The sequence below is a fragment of the Ursus maritimus genome, unplaced genomic scaffold, assembly GCF_017311325.1.
Source record: "Ursus maritimus isolate PB19 unplaced genomic scaffold, ASM1731132v1 scaffold_28, whole genome shotgun sequence".
NCBI classification, from domain to species: Eukaryota; Metazoa; Chordata; class Mammalia; order Carnivora; family Ursidae; genus Ursus; species Ursus maritimus.
The window spans coordinates 13,615,573-13,635,943 of NW_024425341.1; the positions used below are offsets into that span (position 1 = coordinate 13,615,573).

Consider the following 20,371-nt stretch of genomic DNA (forward strand, 5'->3'; position numbering starts at 1 on the left):
TGGATGGTAGTGTCTTATGACTAATTTATAACCGCCTTCATATGTGGACCGTCTCATACTCAACAGGTTGCGTCTGAAGCAGAAGACTGAAAAATCAAAGTAACAAATTCCAGGGCATTTGTACAAGTGACGTGTTGTGCTATACGGTGCATTTCTGGATTGATTTGGGGATTAGTTTATAGTCCGCGGACAAGAAACGGAAACAAATAGCTGGTGCCTAAGTGTAAATCAAGTTTAATTACTTCCATGTTTGAAACCCTACTGACTGTATTAAATGGGCATTGATTATCAGAGATATTTCTCCCTAATGTTTCATTTCTCTTGCCGCAACAAAGTATAGCCTTTATTATTTTCCTTCAATAACATTATATACATGCTCATAAAAGTGTCGATTATCCCTTGTATTTTTGTGGCATTTGCCGTAAGACTTGAGGATAAAACAAACAAAAATTCTCTCTTAGCCCTGGTGCTCTGTGATGTGATCGTAACTTAGAGTAGTGAATATTAATGAAACAAGCAAAGATACTTGTTCAAGGTAACTACTCCAACATATAAAGCTCTAGTAAACATTACGATTGACTGTCCATCCGTATGATATCAGAGTCGTCACTATAAGGATAATTTTCTTTCTTTCTGTTATACATATACACACACAGTACTTTAACATTGTTTGTGTTTATTCACACAAGTGCAGCTCTTATCTGGAGCACCCATGCCTTTAAAACGTTTTCCCGTAGTGAATTCATCTCTCCTTAGTAGAATTTCCGTATCGATGCATTGATTCAACAACACATGGTGACTTCTGTGTGCCAGGCATGTTCTAGGCAGAAGGGGTCTAGTGATGGAAAGAGATACAAGTGCTTGCCCTTATGGAATTGACATTCAGGCAGTGAGTTTATCACACATTTCATAACAAAGCACACCGTGTAGAAAATACAGATAATTCAGAATAACTGCCACTTTCTCCCCCATCCTTTGCTCATATGTCTAGGATATTCTAAATAGGGGAATGGGAGGGAGTTAAACAATGAGAAATAATATCGTAAGAATATAAAATGAGATAGAGTTATAAGCCTTTGCTCATTTTCTCATAAAATGTCTTTTGAATTGAAGCGCTCAGTGACATATCACTTTATCTTTATCCGTGGTTCTGAGTTCCTTGGGATGAGTGTTGCATCGTGAACATCAATTCAGAGTTTGTAGTTAATTAATAACCGTCAGAGATTTAATGCCAGGTGACCTACCAAGATTTTTGTAGATGAAAGAGCAACCTAATACCAAAGTCTCCTTATTTTAGTGCAGTCCACTAGTAAAACTGGTCAGGTAGAACATATTTTCCTTTTAAAAGTAAATGTTGGAGAAGCCGAAACCATGATGAGTGTCCAAGAGTCTTTTCGTTGTTGTTGTTATTGAGTAGGAATTCACGTAACCTAAAATCATTCTCATGTGAGCAAGTCCCTGATATTTATCACAATGCTGTGCATCCATCTCCAACTGCTTCCAGAACAGCTGGAGATGTTAAAGGAATTTTAAAGAAAAGGTGACTTACAAAATCAAAAATAAAATAGACTCTGTTTGCATATAACTAATGATTTTACTTACGGGGGAATGAGAAACCAATCGTTTCTCTCAAAGTAAAGAAAGCTTATTATAACACTCCCATTGAATAAAGATATTTTTCTATATGTAAAATTCTCGCATCCTCATCTTTGAGGTCATGTGCTGTGTCGTGAGCAACAGAGGATCTAAAGAACAAAATGTGCCAGAGTGAATTGATCACCTTGTTATAAAATGAGAACACAGACCCACAGTCAATACCAAACGTTTGATACAGCGTCTCACGAAGTGATTTTTAAAATTAAGTCGGGGGGCGCCTGGGTGGCACAGCGGTTGGGCGTCTGCCTTCGGCTCAGGGCGTGATCCCGGGGTTATGGGATCGAGCCCCACATCAGGCTCCTCTGCTGGGAGCCTGCTTCTTCCTCTCCCACTCCCCCTGCTTGTGTTCCCTCTCTCGCTGGCTGTCTCTATCTCTGTCAAATAAATAAATAAAATCTTTTAAAAAAAAACTTTTAAAATTAAGTCGGATTGTCTTCTCTGAGAAAATTTTCACTGGGTAAGAATAAAGTATAATCAGAGTCTACACTCGAAGAGAGAAGAATTACAGGAACAACGGTTAAATTTTGGTTTATTCCCAACTTTCCATCCACTGAAAGGATCTGTGGTGGTTAAAGGTGAAGCGTAGTTGTGGTAACAGTTTCACTAGAATAAGATAAATTCATAAAAGGCATATTTAGGAACAGTTGGAAAAATTTGGTAAGAATGTGCCTGAACTGAACCCTACAAGGTTTGAAAAAAATGAACGAGCCTATAGAGGGTATTTGGAATAAAGAGATGGATACGGAAAAAGTTTGCCTGTTTAATAGAGGTGCCAAAATCTATATAAGTCAATTTCAGTTACAAATAAAACCAAACAAAATGTATGTACCGAATAGAGAACACAGCTCTAGGCTTGGGACAGCGAGATAGTAATAGGGCTGGCCTTCAAAGAAACTGTATTCTTCAGTCTTATACACATGGCATAATTAAATAATAACACAGACTGAGGAGATGTGCCCCAGCAGTCGTACAGTTAAGAAAATGCTGGGTCCATGACTTGGAAGCATAGAAGGGCTCCAGGGAGGAGTTGAGGCCACCTGGGAGTGACTCAGATGAGTGGGAAGAGGCTAACAGATGCATTTGAGTACTCTGTCCTCTCTGTAGGAAGCAGTACGTTTTTAAGGTTATCTTTAGGACATGAAGCTTTCTTGTGAAAACTGTGATTTCATAATTCATTAGCAAATACATAAATCATTGCATTTTACCCCTAGTCATCGCCAATGACTGTAATTTAGAAATGAAATTATCCCGGGGATGCCTGGGTGGCTCAGTCGGTTGGGTGTCTGATTGGTTTTGGCTCAGGTCATGATCTCCTGGGTCAGCGAGCTCTGTGCTCAGCAGAGAGTCTGCTTGGGATTCTCTCCCTCTGCCTCTCCCCCAGCTTGTGCTCATGTATGCTCTTTCTCTCTCTCTCTCTTAAATAAATAAATCTTTAAAAAAAAAAAAAGAAATGGAATTATCCTGGTTACTGTAGTACTAGACACCACAAAGTAAATTCTGCGCTTTTAGCCATAAAATGTAGGAGCAGGGGTAAGCTTTTTCAGAAGTAAACATTTTCAGAGTGAAAGAGCCAAAATATAGGGGGAAAAAATGTAAAAGAGAAAAGAAATTTGGGTAATTTGGTCAAAGCAAACTGGCAATTACCGTCCTCTTTCAACTGCCAGAGCTGTGCTAAATACTTCCGATAATAAATAAAATAAATGCTGAACCCAATGGCTTGGCTTGAATTGAAGTGGCAGATTGAGTATATTTGATGGTGTGACAGGATTTTTTTCTTCATTGGCGCTGGCTTAGAAGGAAGCTGGACTGTTACGAAAGTGGATCAGAAATACAAGTATACTTTGATTTTCTTCTGCCAAATCCCATTCTATATTACCCTGTCTTTCTTGTCCCAGGTCGACTTACTAACATTGACTTCCTTACCTTCTGCAGTGGATAAATTATGGTGGCAAATTCTTTGTCGCTGTCCCATCAAGACTTACTCCCCTACCCCCATCCCCATCCTGTGTCACCAGTAGGAGGCAAAGGAAATGACCCGTGGAGCCTCCCGATTCAGTCTGCATGACTGGCAGCTTGTGCTTCCTCCTCCTTGGGATGCTTTTGCTCAGAACCCAGCCTCCTTGCTGTGAGAAGCCCGAGCCCCAGGGAGAGGCCTTATGTTGGTGCACCCTCCTATAGTCCCTGCTGAGCTCCCAGCTGATGTTTGGCATCAGCTGCCAGTCATGAGAGTGCTGTCTTCCCTATTTCAGCCCAGCTGTACCCCAGCTGATCGTAGCCCCAGCTGATCACAGCCCCAGCTGATTGCAGCCCCAGCTGATCTCAGACCCAGCTGATCGCAGCCCCAGCTGATCACAGCCCCAATGATTGCAGCCCCAGCTGATCACAGCTGCAGCTGATCACAGCCCCAGCTGATTGCAGCACCAGCTGATCTCAGCCCCAGCTGATTGCAGCCCCAGCTGATCACAGCCCCAGTGATTGCAGCCCCAGCTGATCGCAGCTCCAGCTGACATCAGATGGAGCAGAAGAATCACCCAGCTGAACCCAGTCAGCCTGCAGATTCGTGAGATAGAATACAACCATTGTTGTTTTTTAAGCTATTTCGGGGCAGTGTGTTGCACGGAAGTACATAACGGAAAGAGCTTTCCAGAGAAAATGCTGGAACTGAGACCGTGGAGGGGCTCATTCAATTTCCATTATAAATAGGTAACATTTAGAGAGCCTATGCTTGATCCTTATAACTTCTGGATATCACTAGGCAAAATTTTAGAAAGCTCTTATTTTGGAAACAAGACACCTTTAAGTTTGTTTACAAACTATGTGAAGGAGCTAAGCCTTTTTCATTGTTACACTTTCTGGTCCACTTATTCTCCCATTGAAATGATAGGGAAGCAAGGTATAATCAGATACATTTGTGTGATTAAAAAGAAAAGCAATATTTTTCAGCAGAAATAGCATGAGTCAGACTTTTTGTTCAGATCTTGGCCCTATATCACTTAATAGCTTTGTGTCCATGGCTAAGTTACCTAAGCTGCCTGAGTGCGTTTCTTTTTCTTTTTTTTTTTTTTTTTGAAGACAATATGTACTGTACAGGATTAGTGAAGATAAGAATATATATTATAATATATATATAGAATATATATATAATAATAGAATATATATAGACTATAGAATATATATTAACAACCTAGCATAGTGCCTGGCACAAAGGTGGAACTCTATAAATGTAGCCTTTTTTGTAATGGACGAGGTGGTAATGTGATTTTTTAAAGGTAGCAAAAATCTGGCTCATGTTTATTTTTTAAGGGGACACAGAAATATGGGTGCTCCTGGGCTTTATTTGGATGGAGCCTGAAGGGTTAAAGTGGTCTCTCCTTGCAATTCTTCCTCCAAATAAGCATGTTTCATCCAAAAGAAATTCTGATCCTTCACCGATTCACACCACCCTTCCTCACTTCTTTACTGCTGTAGGGGATTTGATTAAGGGCTTATTCAGCTCCTAGTCCCAAGGGGGAACAATGAAGAATTCTTTTTTTTTCTTTACCTCCTGTACCCCCTTTCCTCGATGACATTCACCGTCTGATTTGGTGGGAAACAACTTTATAGGAAGCATCCTTTCTGCAAGCTAATCTTAGCTTCAAGGTGCCACGGGGCTCTTGGAATACCTCTCCAGGGAGGACACGTACACACCCCAAGTCCGATGTGTGGAGCCCAGGGGAAAGAACCACTGTGGCAGCCCACAGGATTTTGTCTCTGCTGTTATGTCCTAGCCTTTGTAGGATATGTTGTTTTCCTTTCTAAATGCTGGGTGTCTTTAAGATGACAGGTAGAGCAGAGCCCGATAACCTTTGTCTGCAGAACATGTTTGCTTTCAGTGATTAAGGTGAGGTGAGTAGTTGTTGGTATAAGCCGAGGACCACTCTTTTAAACTCTAGGTTACTGGTTTGGGGATCTTCTCTTACCTGCCCAACTGGGGCTGCCTGAACCCCATTTCGATTTTTGAAACTTAGATGATTGGCTGTGAATGAAATGACAATGTATTATACTTGAGTGTAATGTTGATTTGGGACAGAAGTGAGGCGTTAGGGACTGTGTATTGAAACTGGGTGATCTGTAAAGGAATTATCAAGTACCCTAAAAGCATAAACACTTACTTTGCTTATATTGGTTTTGAATATTTACATGAGTATTGATTATTTAAATGTTCATACCTCTCAGTATGAATACTGTAAATGCAAACATACAGATCTCCTGTGATATGAAATTTCAGGTCCATTGTTAGAATCTTTAAGAAAACTCTCACTACTTTAAAATCAAATAGTGAATGGGACACCTGAGTGGCTCAGTCAGTTGAGCATCTCACTCTTGGTTTCAGCTCAGGTCATGGTCTCAGGGTCCTGAGATGCAGCCCCACATCGGACTCCCCACTGAATGTGGAGCCTACTTGGGAGTTTCTCCTTTTGCCCCCCGCCCCCGCTTGTGCTCTCCCTCCCTCCCCTCTCTAAAATAAATGAATGAATTAAAAACTAAAATAGCTAAAGCTAGAAAGTAGGCAGAGGATCTTGTTTTAAGTATTCTTTTAAAATATTGGTTATCGGTATTATAAGTGCAGGTTATGGAGTGCATAAGTCATTTTGCCCGTAAGCTTGTCACAGTCATAACTACAATTAGGCAAATTGTTCCAGGCTTTTGTAGTTGTTGTTCCTGCAAACACATTTTGAGATGTAATGCCCTTTAAATCATTTATAATTATGGGCCAATTTCAGTTTGAAAGAAATGATAAAATTCTTGCTGTGTGCCCACTTAAAGCTTAAAAATATTTCAGAGTCGTGGAGATTGTGCTATTACAAAATATAATGTGCTTAAAGCAGAATTTCTCAGGACTTGAGCTCTAAATTTATTGCTTCTGGGACTCATATGATGGTTGCGTAGTATAGATTTGGAGAGAGTTTTTAAGACTCCTATTGACATAGGTGAGCAAAATGGTTCCTTGGAAACCGTTTGGGTGCGCAGTCACAGGAAAGCATGGGTTAAAGGTTCAGATGCGTATAGTGTGAACTGACAAGCAGGAATGGGAGGTTCAGGGAATCCTGTACTCCCTGTTAAAGACTGCATTTCCTCCAGCCTTTTAATGGCTGCTGTTTTAAAAGGGGGAAAAGGGGCGCCTGGGTGGCTCGGTCGTTAAGCGTCTGCCTTTGGCTCAGGGCGTGATCCCAGAGTCCTGGGATCGAGCCCCACATCAGGCTCATACACTGGGAGCCTGCTTCTTCCTTTCCTGCTCCCCCTGCCTGTGTTCCCTCTCTCTCTGGCTGTCTCTATCTCTGTCAAATAAGTAAATAAAATCTTTTAAAAAAATAAAATAAAATAAAATAAAAGGGGGAAAAATCCCGCGTTGAAACTATCTGTAAGGTAAAGCTACTGAAACCTAACCCAGTAGGCCTGCTCTTAGGGAAAACCGTTCTTAATACTTGCAGTGTGGTTCTAGCTGAGGACATGTGGTATATATTACAGCGCCCAGGGAGTTCAGCCCTCTGCCGTGTGGAGTCGCAGTGAAGGCTAATTTCAAAATGAAGTGGTAGCCTTTGCTCCCTTCGTAGCGCTATTTACCAGTGGTTCTTATTAGCTTGACATTAGTCTAGGACTGCTGTGGGTGGAAAGAGGAAATGGAAATTTAAATGGGACCAGACTGGGGATACATGAACACCTCTCCCCTCGCCTGGCACCCCTCCTCCAACATAGGCTCAACACTTCACCCTGGGTATTGCAAAGTCTTACAGGATCGTGGGGAACAGGGCTGAAGGCAGAGCTGTCCATGGTTCGAAAAAGAAGTGTTCTAACTGTTGGTTGGAAATCAGGTAATAACAGTCCTCTCGGTGAACAAAACTTATTAGAGGGCAGGGGAAGGAATGCTATCTCGCAGCGGCAGGCAAGAAGAAATTGCTGTTGAAAAGCTTACCTCTCTAGGGAGGAATCAGATATCAGACTTTGCCAAGCCTCAGGTCCAACCCATAAGGTCCCACCTACATCCCCCGCCCCATCCCAGCTTTGTTAGATTGCTAGCATCGATCGCTGGCTTTTTCTGACCCAACGGTGGGTGAAGGAAAGAGAGCCGGCAAGACTGGAAGCAAGCAAGGTGGGGGTGGAAAACTGGGGCCGCTTTTTGAGGAGAGAAAAAGAGAAAGGGAAGAAAAGGGGTGGGGGCCATGGGGAGTGAGCTTAACTGGTGCCTGCCTGCTTCTCTTTGATTTGATGGCCTTTTATTCCTTCTAATTGGATAAAATAGGAAGTCACTGGCAGTCCTGCGTTGCTGGGTCTACTGATTTTACTCAGACCAGCCAGCAGCTCTGGAGTGCGGACAGAGGGAGGAGGGAGGAAAAAGAAAGAGAGAGAGAGAGAAAGAGACAGAGAACGTCTTTGGATGAGGAGGGGAAAGGAAGAGAAAGAGACTATGAAGCAGGGCAGAGCCGCAGAGGAAGAAAGTGAATGAGCGCTCAAGAAGGACAAAGAGGAGTGGTTGGGGGGTGGGGGTGGAGGCAGGGCGGGGAGGGGAGTCACCGCCCCTCCGGGGCCGCACTCTTCCCTTCGGATCCCTCTGTGATGATCCTGTTTGCAGTGATGCTCGGAGGGCAGGCACCTGCTGCTCTGTAATGATTCAGCCTCTTTCAGCCGTCGCGTTAACACAACAGGATGCTGTTGCTACTGTCACTGCTGCCTCTCCTGCCGCCGCCGCTGCTGCCACCGCCGCCGCCGCCGCTGGTCCTGCTTTTGCTTTTACTTCTCCTGCATGACAGTTGTTTTCTCCATCTGAGCAGACACCAGCTTCAGATGCTCGAGGTGAGAAACATGCCTTTCAGTTTGGGCTACTGGTTTACTTAACTGACCCACCATCGGCTCGGTTTCTGTTTTGGCCCCGGTCCTCTTGACCGGCCCGGATGGCTTGGAGAAGCATTTGAAAGAACTGCAAAAGTGGCCCAGAAACAGCAGTCACGAATTACAATATACTTTTATTTGGTAGTTGCTAGAGGCTTTTCTTCTCCTTCCTTCCTCCTGAACTCCTCTTGCTTTTTGATAATGGCCTTGGACTTGGAAGACTTATCGATTTCCCCCTGTAAGATGCTGTATCATTTGCTTGGGGGGGGCTCTGCATGGTAATGGACCGTGAGAGAGGCCAGGCCTTCTGGAGGTGAGCCGATGGAGATTTATTCCCCAGACATGTCCGAGGGAGCTGCTGAGAGGTCCTCCAGCCCCTCCACCCAGCTCAGTGCAGACCCATCTCTTGACGGGCTTCCGGCCGCAGAAGACATGCCAGAGACCCAGACTGAAGATGGGAGAACCCCCGGACTCGTGGGCCTGGCCGTTCCCTGCTGTGTCTGCCTGGAAGCCGAGCGCCTGAGAGGTTGTCTCAACTCAGAGAAAATCTGCATTGTCCCCATCCTGGCCTGTCTGGTCAGCCTCTGCCTCTGCATTGCCGGCCTCAAGTGGGTGTTCGTGGACAAGATATTTGAGTATGACTCTCCTACTCACCTTGACCCTGGGGGGTTAGGCCAGGACCCTATTATTTCTCTGGATCCAAGTGCCGCCTCAGCTGTGTGGGTAGCATCTGAGGCATACACTGCACCTGTCTCTAGGGCTCCATCTGAAACTGGGGTTCAAGTTACACTGCAAGTTGACAATGCAGTCGTGTCCTCCCAACCCGCAGCGGTACCCACCCCGAAGAATCGTATTTTCGCCTTTTCTTTCCTGCCGTCCACTGCACCATCCTTCCCTTTCCCCACACGGAGCCCTGAGGTGAGAACACCCAAGTCAGCAACTCAGCCACAAACAACAGAAACTAATCTCCAAACTGCTCCTAAACTTTGTAAGTAGAGAGAGAGAGGTGATGAATAATGGAAAGGGGTGGGCTTGAGGCACGAAAAGGTGTTCTCTAGCGCAGGGAGCTCTTTCCTTGTCTTCTTCTATTTTAATTGCATGGTTTTGTTGAAGCACATCATGTGACAGCGCTCGGGGTGGCCTGGAAGAGATGCGTAAAATGATCTTGCAAACTGCTGGTATGAAGCAGGGTTCGCTCCAGCCAGATTGTTCACAGCCTCGGGTGGGGGACCCACAAGTGGAGCGTCTGCGAGTCATGCTTGAATGTCACTGCAATTCCACTGATTTCTAACACTTTTAAAAAATGAGACAGCAGAGCATCCTTTATATTTTATGTCAGTGTGACTTCCATAGAGCGGCGAGTGTGGTTTCGTGTCTTTTTCCCCTGGAGCCTTCCATCACCCCTCCTCACTCTTCTGTTACCCTCCCTCCGCCTCCCAGCGGTCCCACACGGCCTGTTATCTGCCTCCATCCCTTCTTCCTGTTCCCTTCACCGCTCTCACCACGTTTCTATTTTAATTGGTTCTTCCTGAGAGCGCATTTACCGTGCTCACCCCTCCGTCGGGCAGGCTCTTGCTGTCCTGCCCAAATTGGAGTTTCGGCCACTGAGCACTTATTAGGGGCAGCTTTATTTTCTTCAGGACGCAGTACAAAGTCTGCATGAAGGGATTTTCCCAAATTAGTTTTGTCTTCTGTAATCAAATGTTTAAAGAGCTTCCCTGGCAGTCATTAAAAAGTCCAAGATCCATTAGTAAGGTACAGCGTTTTTTTTTCCCCCCAGACGTGTCATTTTTGCCCGTCTGACTGCAGCCCCGCAGTTTAATAACCTGTGAGTGAGGAGAAACCACGCTCTTAAAACAGTCCAGAACAATGTGCTGCTGTGCCGACTGGGTCGCTGCGATGCTTTTACAATGCAAAGTTGACAAGGATGAAACCATGACTAGTCAGATTGCTCCAAACGTCAGTATAGAGGGAGGAGTCTCCTCTAGCTGCTTTTTCCCTGTATGTTTCTGATTTATTGTTGTTGTCTCTGTCTTCTACCACTTTTTACCGTTGATGAATATTTCCTTAGTAGAAAAAAGTGAAAGGCGAGAGGATTTGGTTCTTAATAACGTGTGTAAAATCTCTTAAGAGTTGAGGGTAAGGGTTCCGTGATGAAATACTCACCCCTTCTGTTTCCCTCTGGGTGGTAAGGAAGAATAAAGGCTATCTTTTCTAGACGTTATGTTCCGAATGAGGGAGACCCGTGGGGTAGAGAAACACGGAACACTAGATTTGTGCTTGTGAGTCAAGATCATTTCATACACAGCCGTTTCAGTGGCAAAGATTAAAAAAAAGAGAGAGAGAGAGAGAGAGGCTTGTTTTTCAGGTGTAATTAGGAAAGAACCTCCTTTCTGCAGACACTGCTTTGTATTTTTATCAAATCCCTGAAGCATCATTAAAGGTCTGACAGACATCACTGCATTCACCGCCTCGTCCCACCTGGCAAAGTGACCGGGAAATAATACCCAGATGAAATGACAGGCTATAAAAAGCAAGTACTGAACCTGCAAAGAGAAGCAAAATTCACCATGAAGACAAGGTTACCTCTTTGTCTTTATCGTCTGAAACTTGTCTTTAATTAAAATGTGCCCGAAGAGGTTTAGTTGTCCAGAAAAAGAAAGAGGACTCTTTTGGGGTGGGGAAAAAAAAAAACAACTCTTTAAGTAAAGTCTGTGATTTTGTCATCTTTGGGGCCCCGGGCGGGAGCAAAGAACCATCCAGTTACCTTTTCCTGATCTAGGGCCATGTCAGAAAGTATGTTGTGACTTTTTGAGACATTATTTTTTAAGGTAAATTCTTCTGCTAAGTGTTTTCACAGGGTATGCCTTTCATATAGTTTCTCTTCTCTTTATTTTCGAGCTTGGGCATTGATTTTCTGGCATTTGCATTGAGTGGAAAAGATTTACTGCTGCCTAAAAGCATCGCAGTGGCCAGTTCTGGCCAGAGACACAGCTGCAGCATTTTGAAGTGCGTTGGAGATAAGCCTGGAAAAGCAGTGTGGGAAGTAGTTTTCTCCTGAAAAGTTAGGGGTAGACCGTGCTTAACACTTGACCGCCTATGGGTTTTCTATGTGGGAAACTCTGTGTTAATTTTTTTTTTTTTTTTTTTGCCCAGTGCCTGAAAACAACAAAAACACTAATATCCTAAAAATTAGGAGTCTATTTTTGGGGGGATGAGGGAGGAGGAGGGAGATGGGTCCAGGGAGCTCTGTTTTCAGACACTCCTATAAGTGGATGCTTTGTTGTTTAAAAAGCTTGTAAGTGTGGACTAAAGAAAAGCAAAAAAAAAAAAAAAAAAAAAGCTTGGAATCAGACTGTCATTTTGTAACCTCGTTCACTTTTTTCCTTCAACTCAGAAAGTACTGCTTAGTCACAGAAGAAACAGAGCCTTCCTTTGGTCATGTGTGTTTTTGACGTGAGCTGCGCCGTGATGGTGTACGTCTTAAGGCGACGTTATCATATCTGGCACATGCTCTCCCCCAGGTTTCAGGACATCATTCTCCCTTTCCTATCTGTCTGAGCACATTCAGCATTTAAGCGCAGAGCTGTAGCCCTCAAGGTCATAGTCTGTAGAGGGCTAATTGATTCTTCTTTATCCTGGAGCCTGAGAGAGTGGAAGAGAGACAATCCTGGTAATTGTGTCTGCTCTGTTATTCCCCAACCAGTCTACCTTCTAGTATTAGGATTTTATTCTATGAACCCTGGAATTACTCCCCTTCCCACCGACTCTTTTAAAATTAAAACATTCTTTGTCTTTAGTGTAGTAAAAGGCAGTATGTAACATTTTAAATTGCGTATCGGAATAGTGGTTACATCAGGTTTTCTAAAATGGGCATTTCTCTCATAAGGTAATATAATTCTGTGTTTCCACCAGATTAATCTATGCATACATTTAGATCTCAAGAAATCTAATGCAGGATTGGAAAAATATACATACTTTTTCTTTTTAATTTGAAGTTTTTCTGTGTGTGGGTAGTGGTTTCCCACTACCATATCTTTATTTGCCATGGTAATAGTGAAGTTTTTATTTCTCACTGGGGCACATAATACTTGAACCATTAATTTCTTTTCTTTGCCTGGGCTTTCAGATTTTTCTTAACCTCTGTTTGTATGGAAAGAACTGACTCGGAGAGATTGCAAACTTAGATTCCTATAAAGAGAGCTGATTAATTAAATTGTAGCAGAGAACCATAGTACCATCTTGGGAGAAAATATATTTCTGGATGGGAGAGCCTGCTTGACAACAGAGCCAAATTTGTTTTGCTTTGTCTTAAATCTCTTTGTATTGGGTTGCATGGCAAACCATTGTTACCACAGTGACAATATGAATCACTACCCTTTGCAAAAGCTCAACATGATTAATTGAATGGACCAAAGGATTTCTTCCTTTCGGTTTCAAAGTGGCGTTTATTTAAGCCCAAGAGATTCTTCTAGTTCCTTGCAACTGTACTTGTAGGGATTTCAGGGTGTTGATTTCAAATAACTTTTCTCCGCTTTAACCAAACTTGTTTAAAGCCTAAGACATTAAAAACTGGAAGTGAAAGATCCTCGACTGAAACCAAATAATTTGATAAATTCACTGGTGAGGAAACCCGGGCTCTGAGGACTTAGTGACATTCTTTTACTAAAATTCACAACATTCCGAAAGGTTTAGTGAAATCCAAAATAGTAGAAAACGGAGTAGTGTTCTGTCCCCCAGAATTTAAACCCACATGTGGCTCTTTTCTCCTGTCAGCTTCTCCATGGTCCAGAGAGTAGAACTAGAGACCAACTCTGGTGGCTTCAGTGGCATCCAACGGTTAGGGACCTATGTCAAGTGGGACCACTGATTAAGCATGTATAGTTCATGCTATTGAAATTCGGTGTTCTTCCCACCTTCTTATTTTGCTTTTATTAAATTTTCAGTAGCGCTAGTCTTTTCCCTTTTTATTTGATCATCCCTACAGTGTTCAGGTCACTGTTGAAAGCAGATCGGGTTTTCCAGGGTGGGCTCTTTGCTGACATAGAGCAGATGGCTCCGTGGCTCACCTCTTCCCTGCACTGCCCACCCCGTTCCTCCTCGTTCCTTGATGATCCCTAGATCGTTTTCTTCCTTCCTCTGCCTTCCCACCCACCCAATTATCTTTTTTTTTTTTAATATTTATTTATTCGACAGAGATAGAGACAGCCAGCAAGAGAGGGAATACAAGCAGGGGGAGTGGGAGAGGAAGAAGCAGGCTCCCAGTGGAGGAGCCTGATGTGGGGCTCGATCCCATAACGCTGGGATCACGCCCTGAGCCGAAGGCAGACGCCCAACCGCTGTGCCACCCAGGCGCCCCCCACCCAATTATCTTTTGAATCCTCCTTTATTTTTCTAATGATGCCGCTTTGGCTTTATTTATTCAGTATTTCATTGTGTTCTAAAATACTAAAGCATCTTTACTGATCTTTTCACATACTTCATTGCATTTTAATACTGAATGGCATTTACACATATTACAAACACACATACAAAAATATGTCTCTAGAACAATATACTGGTTTCTGATTGGCACAATGAATTCAAACTTTTGTCCCTCTTCCAGATCACTCCCTCTCCTTTTCCTTAGTATGTTTCACACGGTTTCTCTGCTGACTCTTATACACGTTTGTACAAATCAACATTTCTGCTTTCCCGGAAAGTCATTATGTCCCAAACCATATATCTTTGTTCTTCCTCCTTCCCTTTTCCTTTTACTGTCACCTCATAGGATCCTTTTAAAGTGTAAAGAAAGAGATAGTTTATAGATCGAGAAACTGAGGCATAAAAAAGTTATGACTTGTCCAAAGTTACACTCAGAGCCGCTGAGAACTAGAACATGACTCTTGTCTACTGAATCTGTCCGAGCCGTCTAGTAAACCATAAACTCTACCATGTCTGCTCTTATGGCCGTATTTCCATTTTTATTATTTTTATATGTCAACCATTTTCTTCCGTTATTTCCTCCTCCTCTTCATTCAGTGAATACATATGAAACACCTGCTCCATGCAGGTGCCGTTCTAGATGGACCTTATTGCCATGAAAAACAATGAAGGTTCTTACCCTCATAGAGCTTATGTTCTAATAAATTTGAAGAATCCAGTTGCACAGTTTGAATCCACTTGAGGTATTTCTTTACTTAACTCTACATATAACTCTCTGAATTCAGCATGTCTTCTCTTTACCTTTGTTTTTCTCACATTTTTTTTTTAAGATTATGTTTATTTATTTATTTGACAGAGACAGCCAGCGAGAGAGGGAACACAAGCAGGGGGAGTGGGAGAGGAAGAAGCAGGCTCATAGTGGAGGAGCCTGATGTCGGGCTCGATCCCAGAACGCCGGGATCACGCCCTGAGCCGAAGGCAGACGCTTAACCGCTGCACCACCCAGGCGCCCCGTTTTTCTCACATTTTGATGACCACTTCTGTCATCGTGGTAGACTCCTCTCCTCTAGGTGTTGAATGCTGAACACTTGCCTTTACCTTAAATGTTCTTTATTTTAAAGTCACACCAGTTCCCAGTGGTGCTACCAACAAGCTGGGTAACTTGGAGTGATTCACATTTGACCTGTAAGACACTCTTTAAGCAAATCATTGAAGCGATTGGGAAAGTAGTCTCTGTCTAATCTCTAGGAACATTTTACAATGAAAAATATATACATAATTCTTCTAGCATATAAATATAGTAAGATTATTTTCAGATTCTAGAAAGCTGAAACAGCTATAAATATTTTTGTTTTTATTTCTTGGTCATAGTTTCCGTTTATTGTTTTGGCTGATAGAACAAGAATATTAAAACACTCCCAAGGATTTTAGTTTCATTACCCAGAGAAAGGCTAGCATCTGCCATTCAGGTATTAGTTCTCAAAATGAATGAAAACTTGGGTTCGTGTAACCATTTAAATGAAGAGTGATTGAGAAGGGAATAAAGTTAGTCCTCATCACCTCAAACCTTGTGGCCATGTTTCCTGCAGTGAATTTAATCCATTGTTCTGTGTGTGTGTAAGCATTCCAAGAGTGTTTACGGATAATATAATTGAAATTCTGTAATCATAGAATTTTCCATGTTGAACATATGTTAAGATTATCTGAGTGACTTCTGAGGTGAGTAAATTAAAATCTAGAGAAGTGAAGTGACTTGCCCAAGGTCACTCCCTCTAAGTCATGTGAGTGCTGAGAGGAAACTGAATGATCCTGGTTTTCACGACACCTGGCTTCTCTTTTCCAAACTATCCTCAGCATTTTTATTCAGATAGTATATATTATCTTAATCTAAATGGCTTTGCTTTTCCTGTTAGTTATGTAAATCTTAATTGGTAAATTCTCTCACTCCATCTCAGATGTTCTCTTTAGGGAAGAGAATATTACGTGTATGATTTTGACCAGTATAGGACACCCCTCTGGAGCAGAGGTTGGATGGACATAACCTCTCCCAACATGGTGTAGGGGAGAATCTTTTCACTATCAAAGTTATTCCAAATGTGTATTCAGAAAGAATTTAGTTTCTTCTACGTGGAAATATTTAAGCAGTAACATATTTGAGGGAGATTCGTGTTCCAAGCAACTTATTAAATATATTTACCTCTCAGGCCTCTTACAACTCTGATTCTCTCAGTCTCTTGTCCCCCTTTCCAGTTGGGCAGTCTTGAGTCTTTTTTTTTTTTTAATAATTTTTATTTTGTTATATTAGTCACCATACAGTACATCCCCAGCAGCCTTGAGTCTTAATCCTCCCTGCCTTTCCCATAACCTTGAGCAAGTTAGATCATCCCTGTGAATCTGTTTCCCCATTTATATTTGAGGATAATAGTATGCATATCTTGGACCTGTTTAATGAGATACTGGAAAACACCAACTCGCAGGACTAAACCATAGTAAATATGAAGCCAGTTGCAATTTTCTCCCTCATTCTGCTTTTGATTCTCTTCTTTACTTTATTCTTGTCCCCCTCTGACCTCAACAGAGTGTTTTTGTAACAGTTTGGAGAGTAAGTGTAGGAGTTTGGGGGAGCTTATAAAAAACTTAGAAACTAAGGTAAGAGTTGAGGAGGCGTCACAGTGAAGTGGAAATTCTACTGGAAACTTGACATCAAGTCCCAGCTCCACCACTTATAAGCTAGGTCTGACCTTGAGCAAATCACTTCACCATTTGCAATTTAGAATTTACATCTAAAGAAATGGGGATAATGAATACTTAAAACTCTCATAAGATTGTGTTGAGGACAAGATAAGTTACTCTGTGTGAGAAAAATACCTCGTATTAGTACAAAGTTTAAGAAGTGTTAACTTCTTGGGGCACCTGGATGGCTCGGTCAGTTGAGCATCTGACTCTTGGTTTCCACTCAGGTCATGATCTCAGGGTCGTGAGATCGAGCCCCACATCAGGCTCCATGCTCAGTGGGGAGTCTGCTTGAGATTCTCCCTCTTCCTCTGGCCCTCCCCCTGCTCACTCGTGCACACATGTGCATGTGCTCTCTCTCAAATAAATATACAAATCTTTAAAAAAAGAAGAAGTATTAACTTCTTTCTTTTCCCTCCTCTCTATCAGGGTTCATATGTACATGTATTCATGAGTACAAATGAACATTCCTAGGAATAAATTATAGGCAGTCTTAAAGGTGAATTAATTTGTATTGTCTTAGGCTGATATAGAACTTTACAATTTCTTAAGCCCCAGTGCCATAAAAAGAGTGATTTTTCCCCCATAAAAATTGGCTGGAATATATAAATTACTATTTTTTAAAAAGATTTTATTTATTCATTTGAGAGAGAGGGAGAGAGAGCATGAGAGAATGCACATGCAGGGGGAGGAGCAGAGGGAGAGAGAAGCAGGTTCTCTGCAGAGCAGGGAGTCCGATGCGGGGCTCCATCCCAGGACCCTGAGATCATGACCTGAGCCGAAGGCAGACGCTTAACCGACTGAGCCACCCAGGTGCCCCTGGAATATATAAATTATTATTCTTAGTGTAATGTTCAAAATTTATGGTGTAATGGGCTTTCTTACGGGTACGATGATAAGGAGTTACTTGTAAAAGAGGAAAAGACAGAGGGTGCCTAAATTTGTGTTTGTCAAGGAAGCATAATCTATGGGAAAATTGGGATAATGAAAACGAATCTATATGAATTAGACGTAGGGCATGGGATGAATCCTTCTTGATCTAAATGAAAATTATATTCACCTAACTGTTTTCATTGTTACGAACTGGGATTTCCAGACACCAAAAGAAAAGAGTTAAGCCTTTTTCACCATTTCAGAAAACTCATGGAAACAACAATTTACATACAATCACTTAGTGAATTCAAATATCAAAATCTATATATATAATTTATACATATAACATTCCAAATCAAAGAGAAGATGGTTTGATGATTACTTAATAGATAAAACTGGGTAAATAAAAGCATTTAAAGTGTAGAGGAAAAGATTTCAGTGCTTGGAAAAAAGAACTCTAGTTCCATATCTAATTGCTAAAGGCTTGTAAAAGGTAAAAAAGAAAAAAATATTGTTGCAGGAGTAGAGAATCGTACCTTAAAAATGTACTGGAGATTCTGTTGCAGTGAATTTGAAATGAAATCTTATAAGCTGGATTGCTGGTTGTAATTCTACAAAAAAACCAAAAACAAACCAATAGTGCCGTTCTACGTATATGCACTTAAGGGACTTTGATTTTTTGTTATAATTTATGAGAGCTTGTCATTTACAAAATGTGTAGTGACTAGTGTAATATATGTGTTTTCATTTATTTGTTAATGTGGAACTAGAATTATGTGAAAACTTTTACGCTGTGGTCATCTTGATTGTTACTAACTCAAGTAAATTAGATTGATTGACTGCAGAAGTGGGACTCAGAATCAGTATTGGAGCAATGAGGCAGCCCCTTTTAAGGGGGAAATTTGTGATAACGATCACGGGCAGAGTTTACCTGGGTATAGGTTGTTCTGACCGAACAGGGCAAATACACCGATTGACCCAATAAAATGTGATGAAATATAACGGAAAACTTCCTAGAGTAAAACAGGTTTTCTTTTTCATCACGAACATGGTGTGACAAGAGGAGAGTTGATTTACTATGCAGATCTTCAGCAATGAGCTCTTGAGTGTTTGAATTGCCTTTCTTGAGGTGCCATTTATCCTTGCCAAAGGGGAAATTTATCAGCTCTGTTCTAAACAAAAATTAGTATGGAATTTTATATTCATGTAATTCCCTAATAAAAAGAACCCTGTCCTCCATAAATTATTTTATTTTAAAAACTCATAATTTAAAAGTAAGCCAAATGTCCATATATTCATAGCCATTTGAAAGGCAGGTGAGAATAACACAGAAGACAATGCCAGTTGCCGTGAGAAAGAGAACTTAATTAGGAAGCAAACGGAGGACACTAGGACACTCAGGTCTTAACTTTGGTACCTATGTCCATGTCAAATGTTGCTATGATTTTGTTTCTCCAGTTCCCCTCCCTTCTCCCTCCCTTTCCTTCTTTCTTACTTGCTATCCCAGGGTTACTTTCCTCTTTACTCTGCTGTTCATACCCACCATTACTTTTCCAGTAACCTCACTGCACCGTCATCCCCGTTCTCCCACCCTGTTCTGAAGGCAGTGTCCCAGAGCATCAGAGGTTATGGAGCGGATGGCCCAGACCTGTGGTTTCTCATGGGATGGGTTGTTGGAGAGAGTGAAGTGAGACCTTAACCGCAGACTTGACCATGATTAGCCTGATTACTTTCAATGTTGCCTCTTCCTTTGCTAAGTAACAGGAAGTATTTGTTTTATGAAATATGTTGGTGTCATGCAATAAAAGCTCCATAAATAAATGGAATGATCTAAGGACAGTGGAAGTGAACTCTTGTTAGCATTTGTTTGTAATCCCTTGGTGGAGCTTCCTGGGTCATAATTGCTTGCTCTTCTGGGAGCAAAAGGAATCAGTAACCATTGATTGTTACGTGATGCTAAGTCTTGCCTACAAAGCAAATCTTAAGAATGATTAGTGGCAACATTCAGTGTTACAACGCTGATCTTTCCAGACTATAATCCTTAAAGCAAGCTGGATTTTTACAGTTTTTCCCATCACATAACTCTTATGATTTTTCAAAGAGAAGAGAAAAAAATAATATCATACACTCTGCAAAAGACTTTGGCTTGCATACAAAACAAAAACATTATATAAAATAATTACTCTAGTCTTCTTATCTTTCTATTCCAATGCCAATAGGGAGATATTGAACTTAACCCCTGTCCAGGGAGTTCTGTTTCATGTTGACTATGTTAGTCGTAGTCAAGGACCTACATATCCCCTACCTATTTAGTGAACTACACATAAAAGCATTAGTATCAATATATTAAGTCTTGGGCTTCTCAAAAATCTTTGGGAAATTAGTTATTCTAGATTGTTGAGTTTTCTAAATAGCTGATGATTTATCACCATGAAACTTTAATTTTTCTCCCTTTTGGATTGAAATCTCTTAATAATCTTGTTAAATGGGATTTATCTTATATAGGATGTTCATAATGTTGGGTATTGTGATATCTTGAGGATATAGTGGATTATGTTACAACTTTCTTGAATACTGTCATCTTACTAGGTCATATTAAGTTACATTAGGAATTCCTGCCCTAGAGTGGTGTATATATTTGAAATGTGTGTTGGCTTATTGTGTAATCACAATGATAGTTTCAGAGCTTTAGCAGAATAGAAACAATGGAAACCAAATCTTCTTTTTTAGCACAGAGGAACAGGCTCAAAGGTGTTAAACTTGTTGCCAGTGATCACCTAGAACCAGAAAATTTTGATGATATTTTCCTATATTGTGT

At 41.5% G+C, this 20,371-nt stretch overlaps 1 protein-coding gene across 6 annotated transcripts in view; it reads left to right on the plus strand.

Annotated features, from left to right (window-relative positions):
- Positions 1–20,371, plus strand: part of NRG1 (neuregulin 1) — a 1,047,504-nt gene that overhangs the window by 919,468 nt on the left and 107,665 nt on the right. For 3 of the 6 annotated variants that reach the window (XM_008710920.2, XM_008710921.2, XM_040643290.1), the window contains exon 1: positions 8,215–9,511. The exons of the other annotated variants lie outside the window; for them this stretch is intronic. In XM_008710920.2, the coding sequence (XP_008709142.1) occupies positions 8,845–9,511 (667 nt within the window). In that variant the 5' untranslated portion in view covers positions 8,215–8,844. Of the gene's footprint in view, positions 1–8,214; positions 9,512–20,371 lie in introns of those variants that run through there. 6 annotated transcript variants of the gene reach the window in all.